Genomic DNA, 14,953 nt, shown 5'->3' with positions numbered 1-14,953 from the left:
TTAATCCTGTTCTGTCATGCCGAACTGCCTTCACTTCCCACAGCGGGTAATGGGCTGAATTAATGCAGACCTCTCCGCTCAGAGGTGTCCAGCAGTTGTGGCAACAGGAGAGTTTTCAAGATGCATTCAAAGTCTCCCGCTGTCTAAGGGAGCAGCCGCCATACAGTCTGGTTCGCTTGAAATTTCACACAAAGAAGAAGAGCTGGTTTGCACCATAGCCTCTTTGAGAGAACTAGAAAGAACTAGAGAAAGAGCGAAGCAGGACGACTCCGAAGAATCTTACATAAAACCTACACGGGACAGAGGGATTTCAGAACCAAACAATCTTATATAAGGAAATGTAACTGATAAATTGAGTCGAAAGCAAATATTTTTCATAGAAAAGCAATGATATTATATACAGAACAGGGGGAAAAAGAAGTGGGTTTTAGTACCCCTCTTTTTAGTGGGTACCCCGCTATTACCCAAAGGAGTCTCAGAGCAGCTTGCAGTTGCCTTTCCCACCTCTCCCCACAACAGACATTCGGTGGAGGTTGGTGGGGTTGAGAGAACTGTGACTATCCCAAGGTCACCCAGCTGGCTGCACATGGAGGAGTGGGGAATCAACCCCGGTTCTCCAGATCTGAGGCTGCTGCTCTTAACCATGACACTGTGCTGGCTCTCAAAGGGTCCAGTGCTGTCTCTCTCACACCCACTACTTCCTTCTCAAGGGTCAGCATGCTGTGCTTGTAGACAGGGAATGTCTCCTTCCTAGCAAAGCAGGCGGAGAGCCATAGAAACAGAGCTATGAGAGACCCTGAGTGTCATCTTGTCCAAACCCCTGCATGGTGCAAGAAATTGGTCTGTCCTGGCTCTGGCTCCCCTGAAGTCTTTCCTGGCCATGTCACTCAGATCCCTTTTTAATTTACTTTGTACGTTTCGAAAAATCAATAAAAATTAACAATAAAAAAAGACTAAAACCTGTGGCATTATTGCTGGTCCATTAAACCTATAAACTAGTAAACCCTGATAATCTTACCTCAGCCGTAATTTGCTTTAGCTAATTTGTAAATGAGCATATAATAGCGTTCTTTAAAATATGCATAGACTAGAAATTAATCTCGCTGTAGGCAAAATACAGTGGGCGCTAAGGAATGGGAAAGAAAGAAAGAGAGGAAGGAAGAGGGAGAGGGAGAGGCTGAGAGATAGAGGCGATAGGGGAGAGAGAGAAATCAAGGAAGGAAGGGAGGAAGGAAGGAAGAAGGAAAGAAGGAGAAAGAGAATGCTGGGAGGAAGGACAAAAGGAAGGGAGGCAGGTAGGAGATAGCTTGAAGGGAATGGGGCAGGGGTTAGAGGAAGGGTGTGGGGAAGGTTGTTTTGGGGGAGGGTGAAGTAGTGAAGGGTGGGTGTGTGAGTGGGTGTGCTTGGAAGGGGCGGCCTCAGCAGAAGGGGGGAAAGCCTTTCCCCCCACGCTGAAGCCATCCCTTCCTCCCCCCCCCCCGTGGTTGCTGGCTTCAGCACTGCAGAAGGAGCAGGCCGTGCTCCTTTTGCCGCGTGGAAGCCATTCCCTACCCCCCGGTCGCCCCTTGGGTACTCACCAGAGGTGAAGGCTCTTCGCTTGCTGCGGCGACTCCCTGATTGGCCCCTCAGAGGTTTTATCCCGGACAGGGCCCGCCCTTTCTCCTCCCCTTTAGCCCTTACCCTTTTATTTAGACCGCTCCGCGGTTTAAAGATGATCGTCGTGGCCTATAATGTGCAAATGCTGTGTTTCCTACCAAATTTCTTAAGTTTGAGCTTAATTTAAAGGGGAAAAACAATGTTACTATATGTAGATAGGAATTCACATAACTTCTAGAGCACTAAATATTCAGTATTTATATGGAGTATTTAATGTACCTCTGATTTCATTCATTCATTCATTCATTCGTTCATTCATAATTTGGTTTCTGTATTACCCTTTCTGGACTCACCATTTTGGGGCAGTGTACAATAGATTTACCAATGGATATAGGGTAAAACAGTAAAAATAATATAAAAATAAAAATTAACAAATACCAATACTCAACACCAATATTAAGTTCTGCCCTATTGATGTAACAAAGGTGGAGGGTAGAGGCCCAGTCAGCTGTTTGGGTGGACTTCCTGCTGGCCTCAACCATAAGCCTGGCGGAAAAGTGCCATCTTGCAGGCCCTGCAGAATTATGAGATGTTCTTTGTCCAGGCATGAACCTTTTCTGGTGTACATCAGCGTCCATCTGTTTGCCAGAACGAAGGCCCTACTGGTGGACGTGGGTTTTGGCTCTTGTGTGACTGGAGTGTTAAGACTGGAGGGGCCGTTGGCCTGATCCAACATGGCTTCTCTTAGGTTATTCTGTAAGTTGCTGAAAGAGATTTTTACTGTCTTTGAAGGACAGCATAACCGGTGTTGCCGCAGGGCTGCCCTTATTCCAGTTGTTAAACATTTCAAAAAAAAGTTTTGGACAAAGTCTGAAAAGGCTAAGCAAACCAGTTAACAGACCTACCCCTAGAAATTCTTATAAAATTAAATTATTTAATATGTTTGAATGGCTTTGTTAGCCAGCTCTATTTCAGCTCCTTCATGTCAAACGTGAAGAGAACTCACAACAGGCTTCTTAATTAAAGAAAGCTTTATTGGAAAGTACTACACGCTAGGGACTGAGAAGTCAAATCTGACTAGAGTACAGATTTGCCTCAGCTTATCAATACAATTCTCCCGCTCAAAACTTGACAGTTCCCAAGGGAGGGGAGCCAGAGAAAAGACACATGTGTAAGAAAAACAGAAATACATTCTCATAGCCTTGGGGAGGTGACAACAAACCCAGGCTCAGGCGAGAGGCCACAACATGTGATAAGGTTACCAAAACAAACTATTCACTTTTATGGCTAGCAGGAATACAGGACCTGGAGCAAGCAGGCGCCAAGCAATATAAAACAATATAACTGACATGGAGGAACTCAAGCTAATTTATGACAGAGATTCTACAATCCTGACACTTCAATTGGGATAAGTAACATTTTGTTATCCCTGACAACATGTTTAGGGATGCCAAAGCTTGCTAAAAAATTTTTTTCATCTCAGTGATAAGAACTATTTAGCTTCTTATTAAATGCTGTGCTTTTCTTGGATATCCTTATGAATCCTAGTATAGGTACTTTTTGTAGGAGGGAGAGTTCTCTTCCTTGTTTTTAGTGCACCCAAGATGTCAATAATGTCTTGATTTTATCCTTTCTCTCTAGACAAAACCCTATTTATTAAACCTTTTATAAACCTCTTTATATAAAACCTTTTATAAATCCTAGAGTTTCATAAAACCATAAATGTCTGTCACTTCAGCTTTTGTTAATAATTCTTAATAAATTCTTAATACTCAAATCTTTATCCTTCTTTCCTTTTTCATCACATTCTAACCAGTTTACCCTAAATATCCTTTGCCTTTAATTCTATTAGCATTTTCTTCAAATGCTTTACATTCTTAGGAATATATTTTTAATTCTGGCTGCTTTGTTTGCCTAGAACACCCCCCACATACACACACACACACACACACACACACACACACACACACACACACTTCCTCTCATTATTCTGTTTTTCCAGCCACTGTAGGATGGTGGCTGTAATTTCCTGTATGTGTGTAGCATAAACATCTTAAAACCTTATTCTGTCCTACACAGATTCAAAGAGAACTCATCAGTCCATCAGTGTTTCTCTCGCTGTCTTTCTCCCTTTCTCTCTGTGTGCAAATAATCTCCTTTCTTTTTCTGAAAAATATCCGTTTCATTTTTATTTATAGGATTTTTAGACAGCCCTCCTGGCAAGCCAATTTACGTGGTATGCTATCAGTAATGTTTCTTTGATGGAGTGGTTAAGAGTGACAGCATCTGATCTGGAGAGCTGGGTTTAATTCCCCACCTCTCCACATGCAGCCAGTTTGGTGACCTTTGGCTAGTCATAGTCCTGTTGGAATTGTTCTCACAGAGCAGTTTCTCTTAGGGCTTCCTCAGCCTCACAAGGAAGACAGATCCAAGGCACCTTTATTGGCATAATAAGGAGGGGAAGGCTGCTGTAAGCCGCTTTGAGACTCCCCAGGGCAGAGGAAAACAGGTATAAAACACTTCTTCAGAACACGTAATAAGTTCCTGCCCCATTCTTAAAGCCAAACCCAGCCCACGTTCAGTCCTGTGACCGCTAGTGCTGTTCGGATATCCCCAGGAGTGGGCTGGGCCAGTCGTGCTGCAGGGACTCCTGGTTGAAAGACTTCTTGTAGGCTCTGAGCTTCCTTTCTCCTTCACCCCTTTGGACGTTGCTGTGGGACAAGAAGGAGCCCCATGCATGCTTCTCAGGCAAGTCAGATCACGGGGCAAACACCAGGGTAAACCTTTCTACTTGTCTTCTCTGTCTAGCTTGAATTTTATATATATACTAGACTGAAAGCCCGTTGCTGGCCTACCCGAGTGCACCGCTGACGATGTGGCCGACATCCCCGCAGGCAGCCAGTCCATAGTGTGAACCGGCAGCCGGGTTGAGTGGCGGGGTGTCCCGAGTGCCTCTGTAGCACCCTCTACAGCACCCAGGGAGTGTCTGGCCCCAAGGCTGGATGTGCACCTTGCGGCTGGCTTTGGGGGTGGTTGTTCCAGGGGCTGGTGCAATCCAGGTGTGCCCAGATTGGTTCGTGGGCCGGACAGGGCCCAGACACCGTTCCTCCCACAGTGGCTCTTACAAAATCACCATTACATTGCTGTTAATAACTGCAGTTGCTGGTTGCCCAGACTTTCTGGGTCTGCTTCTTCAGATGTCATTTCTTAGTCTGCTGCTTAAGCTTTCGTGCCGGGCTCAGCGAGGGGGAGCAGCAGCCTGGTGCCTGGCGAACGAGCACACCTGCTGTCCCTTCCAGCTTGTCTTCCTCATCAGGTGCCGCTTCTGGCCTCAGTGCTTTAAAAAGGAGGCACGGAGAATGGTGCAAACAGCTTTGAGGAGTAGGGCGGGGCATAAATCAAGCTGAAGCCATCTAATTCTCTAATCCATGCCTTTGTTTTGCCAACATACTAATTAACTGTTCCTGTTTTTCAATTTATTTGGCAAGAAAGCTTCACGAGGAATAATCTTTTATTAACTTTAGCTCATTCCCACCCCGTATGTAAGCCATCCATTTTCTGCGGGTTACTCATTTGTCCTTAGTTTTCTGAGCAGACAATTTGTATTCAGTCTGTCCTCTTTTTTCTTTTAATTTGGAGATAAAAACACGCCCCCCTCGGTCCCTGTAATGATAGCGGATCCTGTCTGAATGCATGGCCCCTGATCCCCAATGAGGACGGCCAGTGATTCATGGATAGAGGACCTAATTCCAGATTCTCTTTACTGTGGTTGCCCAACGTCAGTCCATTATTCCACTCCCACTCAGTGTCATGTTTCCTAATCTGTAAGCTAAAATTATATGATGAAGTAGACTAAAATTAAATCAGATTCAGTGTGTGTTATTATTTCATAGTATATATAGAATTTGTTTCTCCAGCAGGTCTCTTAATAAATCTAGAGCAGGGATGTCCAAAGTGGCTCTCCAGATGCAAGAGCCCCTGCCAGCACGTGGCAGGGGCTCATGAGAATTGTAGTCCATGGGCATCTGGAGAGCCACAGTTTGGCCACCTCTGCTCAAGACTGATTAGATTACACCATCCAAATGCACAAGGTTCAGGCAGTAGAGAGAGATCAACCCTGCTTTACAGGTTGGCCGTATAGTCACACTGTGCCAGTGGCTGCCAACTCTCACGTTTTTTCCGACTTGATTCCAAGGAACTTAGAACAAAGTTCATGATTCTGTCCTCCACATCCTCCACTTTGCATAAACACATGAGGCTGTGGTCTCCCAAGATCAGTATTGTCTGCTCAGGCTGGCAGCAGTTCCCCAGGATCTTTGGTGGTGGTCTTTCACATCCCTTGGGGATTGAACCTGTGATTGTCATGGTAGGCTGTGCTGTACAAAGAGCTGTGGCCCCTCCCCTGGGCCATAGCCGCCCTCAGGTGACCTAGTGGCCAAGCCTTGGTCTCACACCTGACTTCCCTGCATTGGTTCTCATTTATGCCAATCTTCCTGCCAGTGTGTTGTAGTTCTAATCCTCTGCACTCCTCTCTCAACAGAGACACCCGAATAAAAGTTGAATTAATAACATCTGTGCACATCCCCAGAATCCCTGCCAGCTCCCACCAAGCACATGGACAGTTTCCACATTTACCTTCCACAGGAGACCCCTGTTGCTACACAGCAATGACCAAGTGACATCACCTAGCCCAGTTCACTTGAGGGAGCGCAGAAGCATATGCTGACCAGTTTGCAAGCCAGTGAGAAACCCCACTCACCACCTGCCCCTTTTGTCTGTATTTGCATGAACTTGCTGGTGGAGGCCTTCCAGGGACGTGAGGCAGGATGCTGTCTAGTCGTCTAGTCGTCTCTAGTCGTCCTCCTCCTCTGTAGCAGGGGACGATCGGAGGGAGGAGCTCTAGGATCAGCAGTGGGCTTGAATGGAGGATAACAGAGCAAGATGGCGGCTCTGTTGAGAGGAGGGAAGGCTGAAGGGGGAGCCGTGGCTCAGCCTGGTCTGGGGAGGAAGACTCATATTTGCTTTTCAGCCCGTTGTTTGTGTCCAAGACGTGTTGGTAGCCACGAGTGAATTTTTCTCACTGGTTGGTAACCAGATATCTGTGACCCTTCCTGTAAAGTTTGTACAAAGGTGTATATCCCACTTTTCTTCCCCGTCAGAGACATGAAGGCAGCTAAAATTATTATTATTATTATTATTATTATTATTATTATTATTATTATTATTATTATTATTATTATTATTATTATTATTATTATTATTATTAGATTTATAGCCCACCACTCCCTTGCGGGAGTGAAAATGCATCTGTACAACAGCAATTAAAACACGAGTCAGGAAAGAGCGGTTATTGAAGCAATGCCAAGTATCAACACAGACGTCTTTACTCAGGGCAGAAGATAGTTGTAGGAGGCAGATTGCTTCCTTGGAGAGCTGTAATTTTGGGGCCACTAGCAAGAAGATCGTCTTTCAGGTGGCCACCAATTTATCCTCAGAAAGAAGGGGCACCTAGAGCAAGGCCTCAGAAGACGACTAGTGTTGACATAGGTTTATACGGAGGTGTACACGTCCTTGTCCTATGCTGAGCTGAAACCATATTGGGCACCTGGAATTGGTCCAGAAGCCAGGCTGGGAGCCGCTGCAAGTGGTCCAAGGTTGGCATGATACAGCCCCCAGGTCAGCTGGTTCAGAATATGGCTGCTGGGTGGTTTCCTCACTCTGTGAAACCTGCCCCATCTTGCCAGCATCAAAGAGCTGGTGCTTAAGTTGAGAAGCCTTCGCGCACTTGACTTATTTTATTTATTTAGATTTCTATACCGCCTTTCCATATGGCTCTGAGTGGCTTCCTCTTCCTCCAGCGCCTAGTTTGCCTGAGCTCATTGAAGAAGCTTGGCAGACCTTCCCCCGTGCCCTTGGGTGGCCAATTCTCTGGTTTTGGGATTAGACTGAACAGATCCCCCAGAACAGAAATGCCAAGCAATGAGAGGGGCTAAGACCTGACCAGTTAATGAGGAAGTAATCAGTGGCTTACACCCTCCTTGCCTCTCTACTCCACCATGCCTGAAGTCCTCACCCAGTCAGGCTTGCTCTGTGAGACCCTTCCATTGTGGGACGAGGTCTCCTTGGGTCTTGGGAGGACAGCTGGAGAGAGAAGCCCCATGTCGGACTGAAGGAATCAATAAAAAGCGACTCCCACTTCCTGCTTGTCGTTTATTATGCCGGTCCCAGTCTTCATACCACATAGCTTCTCTCCCCAGCCCTGAGGTGTGTGATCACATGTGTGGTATGTAGGAAGAGGGGTTGGGGAGAAGCCCACAAGGTGGGGCGTGTGGGGAGAAGACATCTTGCTATACAGGGACCTCAAAGCAGGCTGGACTCCTGAGACTTGCTCCTCCACCAGTGTGGTATTGTGGCTACGTTTCTCGTCAAGATCTGGGCAAACTAGTTGCTTGTCCTCCCCCTTCCAGGGACGATTACCAGACACCCTCCAAACTCTTCTTCCAGTGTTGTTGGGAGGATAAAGTGGAGGGGGGGGGGAGAACACTGTAAGCCATTTTGGGATCTCCGTTGGGGAGAACAGTGGATTATATGCAATAAAAAATAGTGTCCGAAATTGGCCAGGAAGAGCTCGTGGCTCTTCATTTGGAAGAGGAGGCTTTATAGTGTCAAAGAGAGTTTGGAAGAAGAGTTGGCTTTTGCACCCTGCTTTTCTCTATCCAAAGGAGTCTCAGAGTAGCTTTATATCCACCTTCCCTTTCTCTCCCCACAAGAGGCACCTTGCGAGGGAGGTGGGTCTGAGAGTCCTGAGGGAACTGGGACTGGCCCAAGGGCATCCAGATGGCGTCATTGTGAAGGGGGAGCAGGGAATCAAGCCCAGTTCTCCAGGGCAGAGTCTGCAGCTCTTAACCACAACACCATGCAAGAGAGTTTCCCAGAAGGCTTCCTATGGTGACGCATCGCCTCAAGCTTTTGGTGGTAGCCAGAATGTTCTTATTTTGTGGGAGGGGGGGCTTGGGGGGCAAACTGGAGATATCGATTCCTTACCTCTAGCAACTTGGGATGTGGGTCAAAGGAATTCACACACACACACACACCCCTATGCCTGTAGACTGCAAGTAACTGTGAGGGTGATTTTACAGCAACATTTTCTGTCTCCTGTTTACATGCATTGACCTTTTTCCCTGGGTTCATCATTACTCTCGATTGTTGCTCTCGATTCCACGGGGAGATTCATGCACTGAGTTGGAGGGTGTGAAAACCTCGTTCACTCAAACCTTCTTCTCTTTCCCCTCGTTTGGCCATTTTTTTTGGTCTCTGGATTCGAAGAACCGAATCGTGTCAGCTGCCAGTACCCCACCCCCTTGGGCCTGCATTTCATCAAGTCCGTTCACCATCCAAGCATAATCATGACCTTGGAAGACAGGCCTTTTCGGTGACAAGTCCAAGCTCTGAACGGGCACCCTGGCTTTGAGAGTCAGAAGGCCCCGCCCGGCCCCCGTGCCCTACTTGCTGGGCTGCCCAGGGCAACTGGTTGGCCATTGTGGGAACTAGGATGCTGGTCTGATCCAGCAGGGCTCTTCTTCACGTGAGGAGATGCTGCCCATACAGCAGGCTATGCTTCTAGTGCTCTTCCCTCTCTCCGTGCTGCCTGCTCCCTGCTCATAAACTGCCTGACACTGATCCTTGGTCCACCGAGGTCAGTCTTGTCTGCTTAGGCTGTCAGTGGCTGTCCAGGGTCTGGCTACAGTCTCCCAGATCACCCATGGCTTAATCCTTCCATCCAGAGAGTCAGGAGCATGAACCTGGGGCCTTCTGCAGGCCGAGCAGATGTTCCCTGAGCGTCTTCTCCTCAGTCGCTAGCTCCGTCCTTGAAACTGGGGCGGAGAGTTGTCGTCACTTTTGCATCTTGGACAGGTTCAGGACTCTTTGTGCCGGGGATAAGAGTTCAGCCTTGCTCTCAGCAAGCCCAAGCATGGAGCAGGTCCAGCGGCTGTGGAGCCCCACTGGCTTAGCCCAAACACCACGCCAAGCCCCTCAGTCCGTGGGCATGCTTGGGCTCCCTGCCTCGTTCATGGCTGATGAAAGTCAACCGGAGAGAGAGAAGATGAAAGAAGGGACGGGGGAAGAGCAAGGAGGACTGTGTGGATCCAGGCCTTTGGCCTATGGAGCCAAGCTGAGCTCTTATTTGTGACTCGAGGGAAGCTTCTGCGCAGCTGGCTCTTCAGGGGCCAAGAAGGCCTTTTGGGAAGAGTTCGGGTTCTCAGGTGGGTCCAGAGAGGGACAGAGAGAGATGCAGAGAGGGAGAGAGATGCGAATCGTATCCACCAAACGTGTCCGTGTGTGTGTGTGACCTCTTCCTTTTCTCTCTCTTGGTGTTTGCAGATGCTAATGCAGGAGACCGAGTTCAGACCAATAACGTAGCGTCGGCGTCGGCCTCCAACTCCACCTGAACTGGTCCCAAACAGCAACTTGTACAGAACAGTCGCCAGTCATTTGAGTCTCGCTCAGCAACGCTGGTCACATTTGGAAAGAAAATTAAAAAGAGGAAAAAAAACCCCTCCACCACCACCCAACCCTGTTCATTATAGTGTTCGATTTTTTTATGATTGTTGTTCTTATTTAACCTTGTAAAATATCTATAAATACAAACCAGTTTCATTGTATCCTCACTCTCTGCAGGCTCTCTGGGGCCGGGGGATCGGTAGGGTGGGAAGAGGGTGAAGCAGAGCAGTAGGCCACGCTGGTGCTCTCTCCCCATGACAATCTTTTACTTTTCAACAATTGCTGTTTCTCTGCATCCAGAATCAGGAATCGTGTTTCATGCCCTCCCCCCCCCCCCCAACGAGAAAAACAAAAAGAAGGAAAATCCTCATTCTGCTGAAGCTCCTTTCTAAGGCCTTCTGTTTTTAAGTGAAGTTTCAACTTTTGGTGTAGTGGACAACTTGAATTTGGTCAGGAGCTTAAGCCAGAATCGCTTGTCTCGAATTCCGCACGCAGGAGTCCTGAACTAGCTTTGGATCCGGGTCGGAAGGGAAGGGAAGGAACGAAGGGCAAGAGAGATGCGGAAAATATGCTGGATTGCCAAAGGGAACTGCGGGGGAGGGCGGGGGGGAGGGGGTGGCAACGGGAATAATGCCCAAGACAGTTAGAGACAGACCTTGATGGCCAGTTCCGTTCTTGCCTCGGGGAAACCCTGCAGTTATGTATGTGACATATACACACACACAGACTATCAGCGTGAACTGAAAAGGTTCGCTCGCCTCACCTGCGACATGGGACAGTAGTTTGGACCTAGACATTCAAGGACCTGTAAAGCACAACAAGGCGATGGCCAGTCCCTAGCCTCCTCCTGTGGATGAGGGGCAAGGTCCAATCCTTCCGGGTGCAGGAAGTCCTTCCTGGCGCGGCCCCACCCTGCGTACCCGTTTCCTGACTCCAAAGCTGGCTTTCCATCCAGGCCCATCAGTTGGTAAGGCCTCCTTTTTCCAGTGTCGTGGGCATTGTCCAGAATGCAGCATTATTTTCCAGGGAGCTTCCCAGCAGACCTTGCAGGATGGGCTGTAACTTAAAACCTTTTCTTCCTAACCCTTTTATTTATTGAGCTTTCAGCCATCGCTGCTGTTGACCGTTTCACCAGGGATATTATCAGTAGACAAAACCGGTTTCCATGGCACCTGCTGCCCGAGAGGAAGTGGATTGTGTGTGTATATATGCACATATGCATATGCATATATATATTATAAATATATACATAGATACAGTGCTGCTTTTTATTTTTTATTTTTACGATCTTGCTGGTCTCACTGAAGCAGGAAATGCGTTCCGGTGTCTTTGTCCTGGGTTATTTTTGTAGTGGCCAAGTCAGAGTCTTTGTTTGTGTAGTTCAAGCAATACTCCCAGGGAGAACCTTGTAGAGCAGTGGGCGGGGGGGGGGGGGATCATTGCTGCTGCTGCCGCCGCTGCTGTCAGAAGCAGGCTCTTGGGCCTTGCTGCTTCCTCACAGATTGGGGTGGTGAGTGCCCGCCTAGGCCTTACGTTCACTCACATGAACCTTTAGTTTTCTGGTGCTCCTGGAAGTCTTTGTTCATGAGCGTACCTTTTGAGTCGTGATCACCTCTGACGACCAACGCACCTCTGCTGCCACCCGAGGAGGACTGAGGGTTTCTGGACTCGGGGCCTCCTGTCATGTCCAGCCTCATTTTTGCTTGACGGCAGGAGGCGAGCCAGCCCTGCTAGGGTCCGCTCTGGTGCAGAGGTGCCCGCCAGGGAAGGAGGGAGGCAGTGGGCTGCCTCCAAATCAGTCGGGGTCAGAAATGACTCCGTACAGAACCCGGTTCTCCTCGGACCCCTGCATGGGAGCAGGTTCTTCAGTTGTTCCGGAAGACGTCGGGCGGAGGCAGGGCTGGGTGGCTGTGGGGAACAAGCCCATGCATGTCTTCCAGCTGGGCTGCCGGCCGGCCCTGTCGGAGCTCAGGGCACCGCTGCAGAAGCCCGAGGCCATGGCGGAGAGCACGGTCCGCTTTGAAGGACAGGATAACTGCTTGTTTGAGGACAGGGCAGGGGCGTCTTGGAACGTGCATTACTCTTTTTAGGTTAAAACTAGTAGGGGAGAAGAATTATAAGCTTTAATTCTTTTTAAAAATTTTATTTCGTGGGTGTCTGCGTCTGTGTGTCAGTAGACTGAGGATCCTGATGGTTTTATTTCCTTGAAGATCATGGCAGGACTGCAAAAACAGTTTTATACAAATTTAGATCCAGGTGTTCTGATACCTTTTATTTTCCTTCTCTTTTTTGTAAATAAGCTGACAAAGCTCCTCACCAAATTCAAGTTTGTACATTAGTTGTTTTAAAGAAACAAAACTTTTGCGTTTTATTGCTTTGTATGTAAATATGTGGACCCAGGAACTGTTGTGATTGAGCAAAACGTTACCATTCAGGGCAGTTAACTCTGTTTTAATAATCAGACAAAATGTAGACGAGCTTTTTAAAGCCATATAGTTCTAACTCTGTACAGTCGATAACCGGCCTGTATTATTGTAACAATAACTCTTAGCGGTATATAGTATAATCTATATGGTTTGGAGTGCCTTTGCTTCCATGATGTTTTGAATTTTGTTGTCATTGTTCATCCTGTTCCCTCCCCCCCATAACAAATGCCTCTCACGTGGAAATAGCTTCGCTTCCCTTCTTTCAGCAGTTCCAGGGTCAGTAGCAGCATTCAGAGAAATGGCACCCATTTGAGTTTCATCTTGAACCATGGCTTTGTCGTCGGCGTTTCAAAGTCGGTCCTTTTCTTCTCTCCCACCCCTCAAACGGCGACTGGCTTCATTTTGTGAGTGCTCTCTCGGCATTGAGGGGGCTGGAATCTCATTGCTCGTTCCCAGTTATATTTGTGAAGAGTTCTCAGACCACAGCTTCAAGGAGCTCCCACTTGGGACTCTTTGTTCCTCCTACAGAGGCAAAATTTGGATTTTGCAAAGAAGAGGCTGTAATGGGAGGGGGCTAGAATAATCTCTAGTCACATCTACACCCCTTCCCGCTACTGTGCAGAGATTTTAAAAACCATGACCAGGGATTAACCTGTGGTATTGAGGGGCTGTGGCATTACCACTCTTCCTCCCCCCCAGCACGCCCCCCCCCCCCAAATTGCTGTTTTCTTAAGGAAGTTGACCTTAATTTCTTGTGCCCAGCACAAAAGGCCTTGCTTTGAACTCTTTACTCGTGTGTGTTCGACTTTGTTAGTGTTCCACGTAAGAGTGTTGTCACTGGCAAAATGCTGAACTTTTTATCATACCAAAGGTTGCTGGCTTTTGTGGGGGTGGGGTGGGAGGGTGGCGTGGGGGTGTGTGTGCGGGGGTGTGCGCATGTGCACACAACCATCTCGTGTCCATTCCAGTCGAGCAGAGGCTGCACTTTTCCTGGTGACACGGAGGTCAGTGGTAGCATTTTGTTCCCGACAGTCCACGTTGGATTTTAATTTTGTGGCTCGCTTTCGAACGAAGCCCCGTAGCAGCCTCTCGGTTTCTCCTTTGCCTGCACGGCGTGTCCCCGAAATGGCATTGATTTCGCTCGGCATCCCTGACTTAAAAATGTCAGGCAAGAGGCTGGTTATTTTAACTCGAAAGTACTTTTCCTTTAGCTAAAAGAGGGAATAAACTAACATTTTACCCAAGTTAGATTGCTCTAAACCAATCTAGCCAGTGCTTGGACGTAGTTCCTGTTATTAATAAGCCAAGTAATGGTGGATGTCTATAATGAATGTTCCTTTGAAATGTTCCCAGACTAGCAAGAGACGTTCCCTGCAGAACTTTTCTCTTTTAGAGATCTTGCCGACTGGAGGTCAAAACTCATCAATGAAAAGCACAGTTTAGTTTCCGGCCCAGGATCTACTTTTCGGCGCAAGTGTTAGAGAGCCTTGGAATTCTCAGTGTTCTTTACCGGGGCTTTAGCCGAATTTCCCAAATTTCGTTCTTCGTTTTGTGTTTAAGGCAGTAAAAACAAAACGGAAAGGCATATTAAGGCGAGCACCCGGAAGATTAGATCGACATGCGCACCTTTCTTCCTTGTGTTCTTCGTTCTTTGTTTTTCTTTTTTGGCGAGGAGGGGGGATGGAAACAATTTATATATATAAGTCACAATTTATATATATAAATAACAATATGCTTGCCTGTACAATTTGCATTTGTTACTATGTTGCTGATAGATCACTCGGGCCTGTACACACCAATGCGTGTTATCACTTCCATCTTAAGAGCAGAAATCTAAAAATATATATATAATGGACTGTGGGTTGTATACAAACTATGGCATACACTTTGTGCAAAACTGTCTTGATTCAAAGAAGAAGCAAAACATGTATAACATTATTACTACTTGAATGCCTCTGTGACTGATTTTTTTTTCATTTAAACTATAAACTTTTTTGTGGAAAGTATGCTTAATGTTTTATTGTTTTTTACCTCCTCCCCTTCTGCTCCTTTGTAAATACATTTTGTTCCGTGTGACTTGGTTCGGAAATAGTTAACTGGTACTGTAATTTGCATTAAATAAAAAGTAGGTTAGCCTGGAGATGAAATTTAAAATGCAAAGCGTGTGGTCTTTATTTCACAACTTGTGGCCAGTTCTGTCCACTTCCTTCGACACCTTTCTCCTACCTTCCCTGCTCACCTGTTGTCCGAAGGAACCCACCTGCTCCCAAAATCAGACTTTTTGACTAAATGCAGGAAAAAGCGTTTTTTGGTTTTTTTTTTAAGTCTGTATTAGTATTTTTGCAAGTGAAAGCGGCTTCTGTCTTCCACCCATCTGGTGGTGAGAGGCAGGCTCCTGATTTGTCGTGAGCATTACACAGAGGGCCCCC

At 47.2% G+C, this 14,953-nt stretch overlaps 1 protein-coding gene across 3 annotated transcripts in view; it reads left to right on the top strand.

Annotated features, from left to right (window-relative positions):
- The window catches only part of GSK3B (glycogen synthase kinase 3 beta), a 116,279-nt gene extending 101,601 nt beyond the window's left edge, over window positions 1-14,678 (top strand). For all 3 annotated transcript variants that reach the window (XM_077346294.1, XM_077346295.1, XM_077346296.1), the window contains one exon: window positions 9,979-14,678. In XM_077346294.1, the coding sequence (XP_077202409.1) occupies window positions 9,979-10,046 (68 nt within the window). In that variant the 3' untranslated portion in view covers window positions 10,047-14,678. The remainder of the gene's footprint in view (window positions 1-9,978) is intronic.
- Window positions 14,679-14,953: the final 275 nt, after the last annotated feature.

The sequence above is a fragment of the Paroedura picta genome, chromosome 7 (assembly GCF_049243985.1).
Source record: "Paroedura picta isolate Pp20150507F chromosome 7, Ppicta_v3.0, whole genome shotgun sequence".
Classification (NCBI taxonomy): domain Eukaryota; kingdom Metazoa; phylum Chordata; class Lepidosauria; order Squamata; family Gekkonidae; genus Paroedura; species Paroedura picta.
This window is presented reverse-complemented; position numbering and strand designations above follow the sequence as displayed.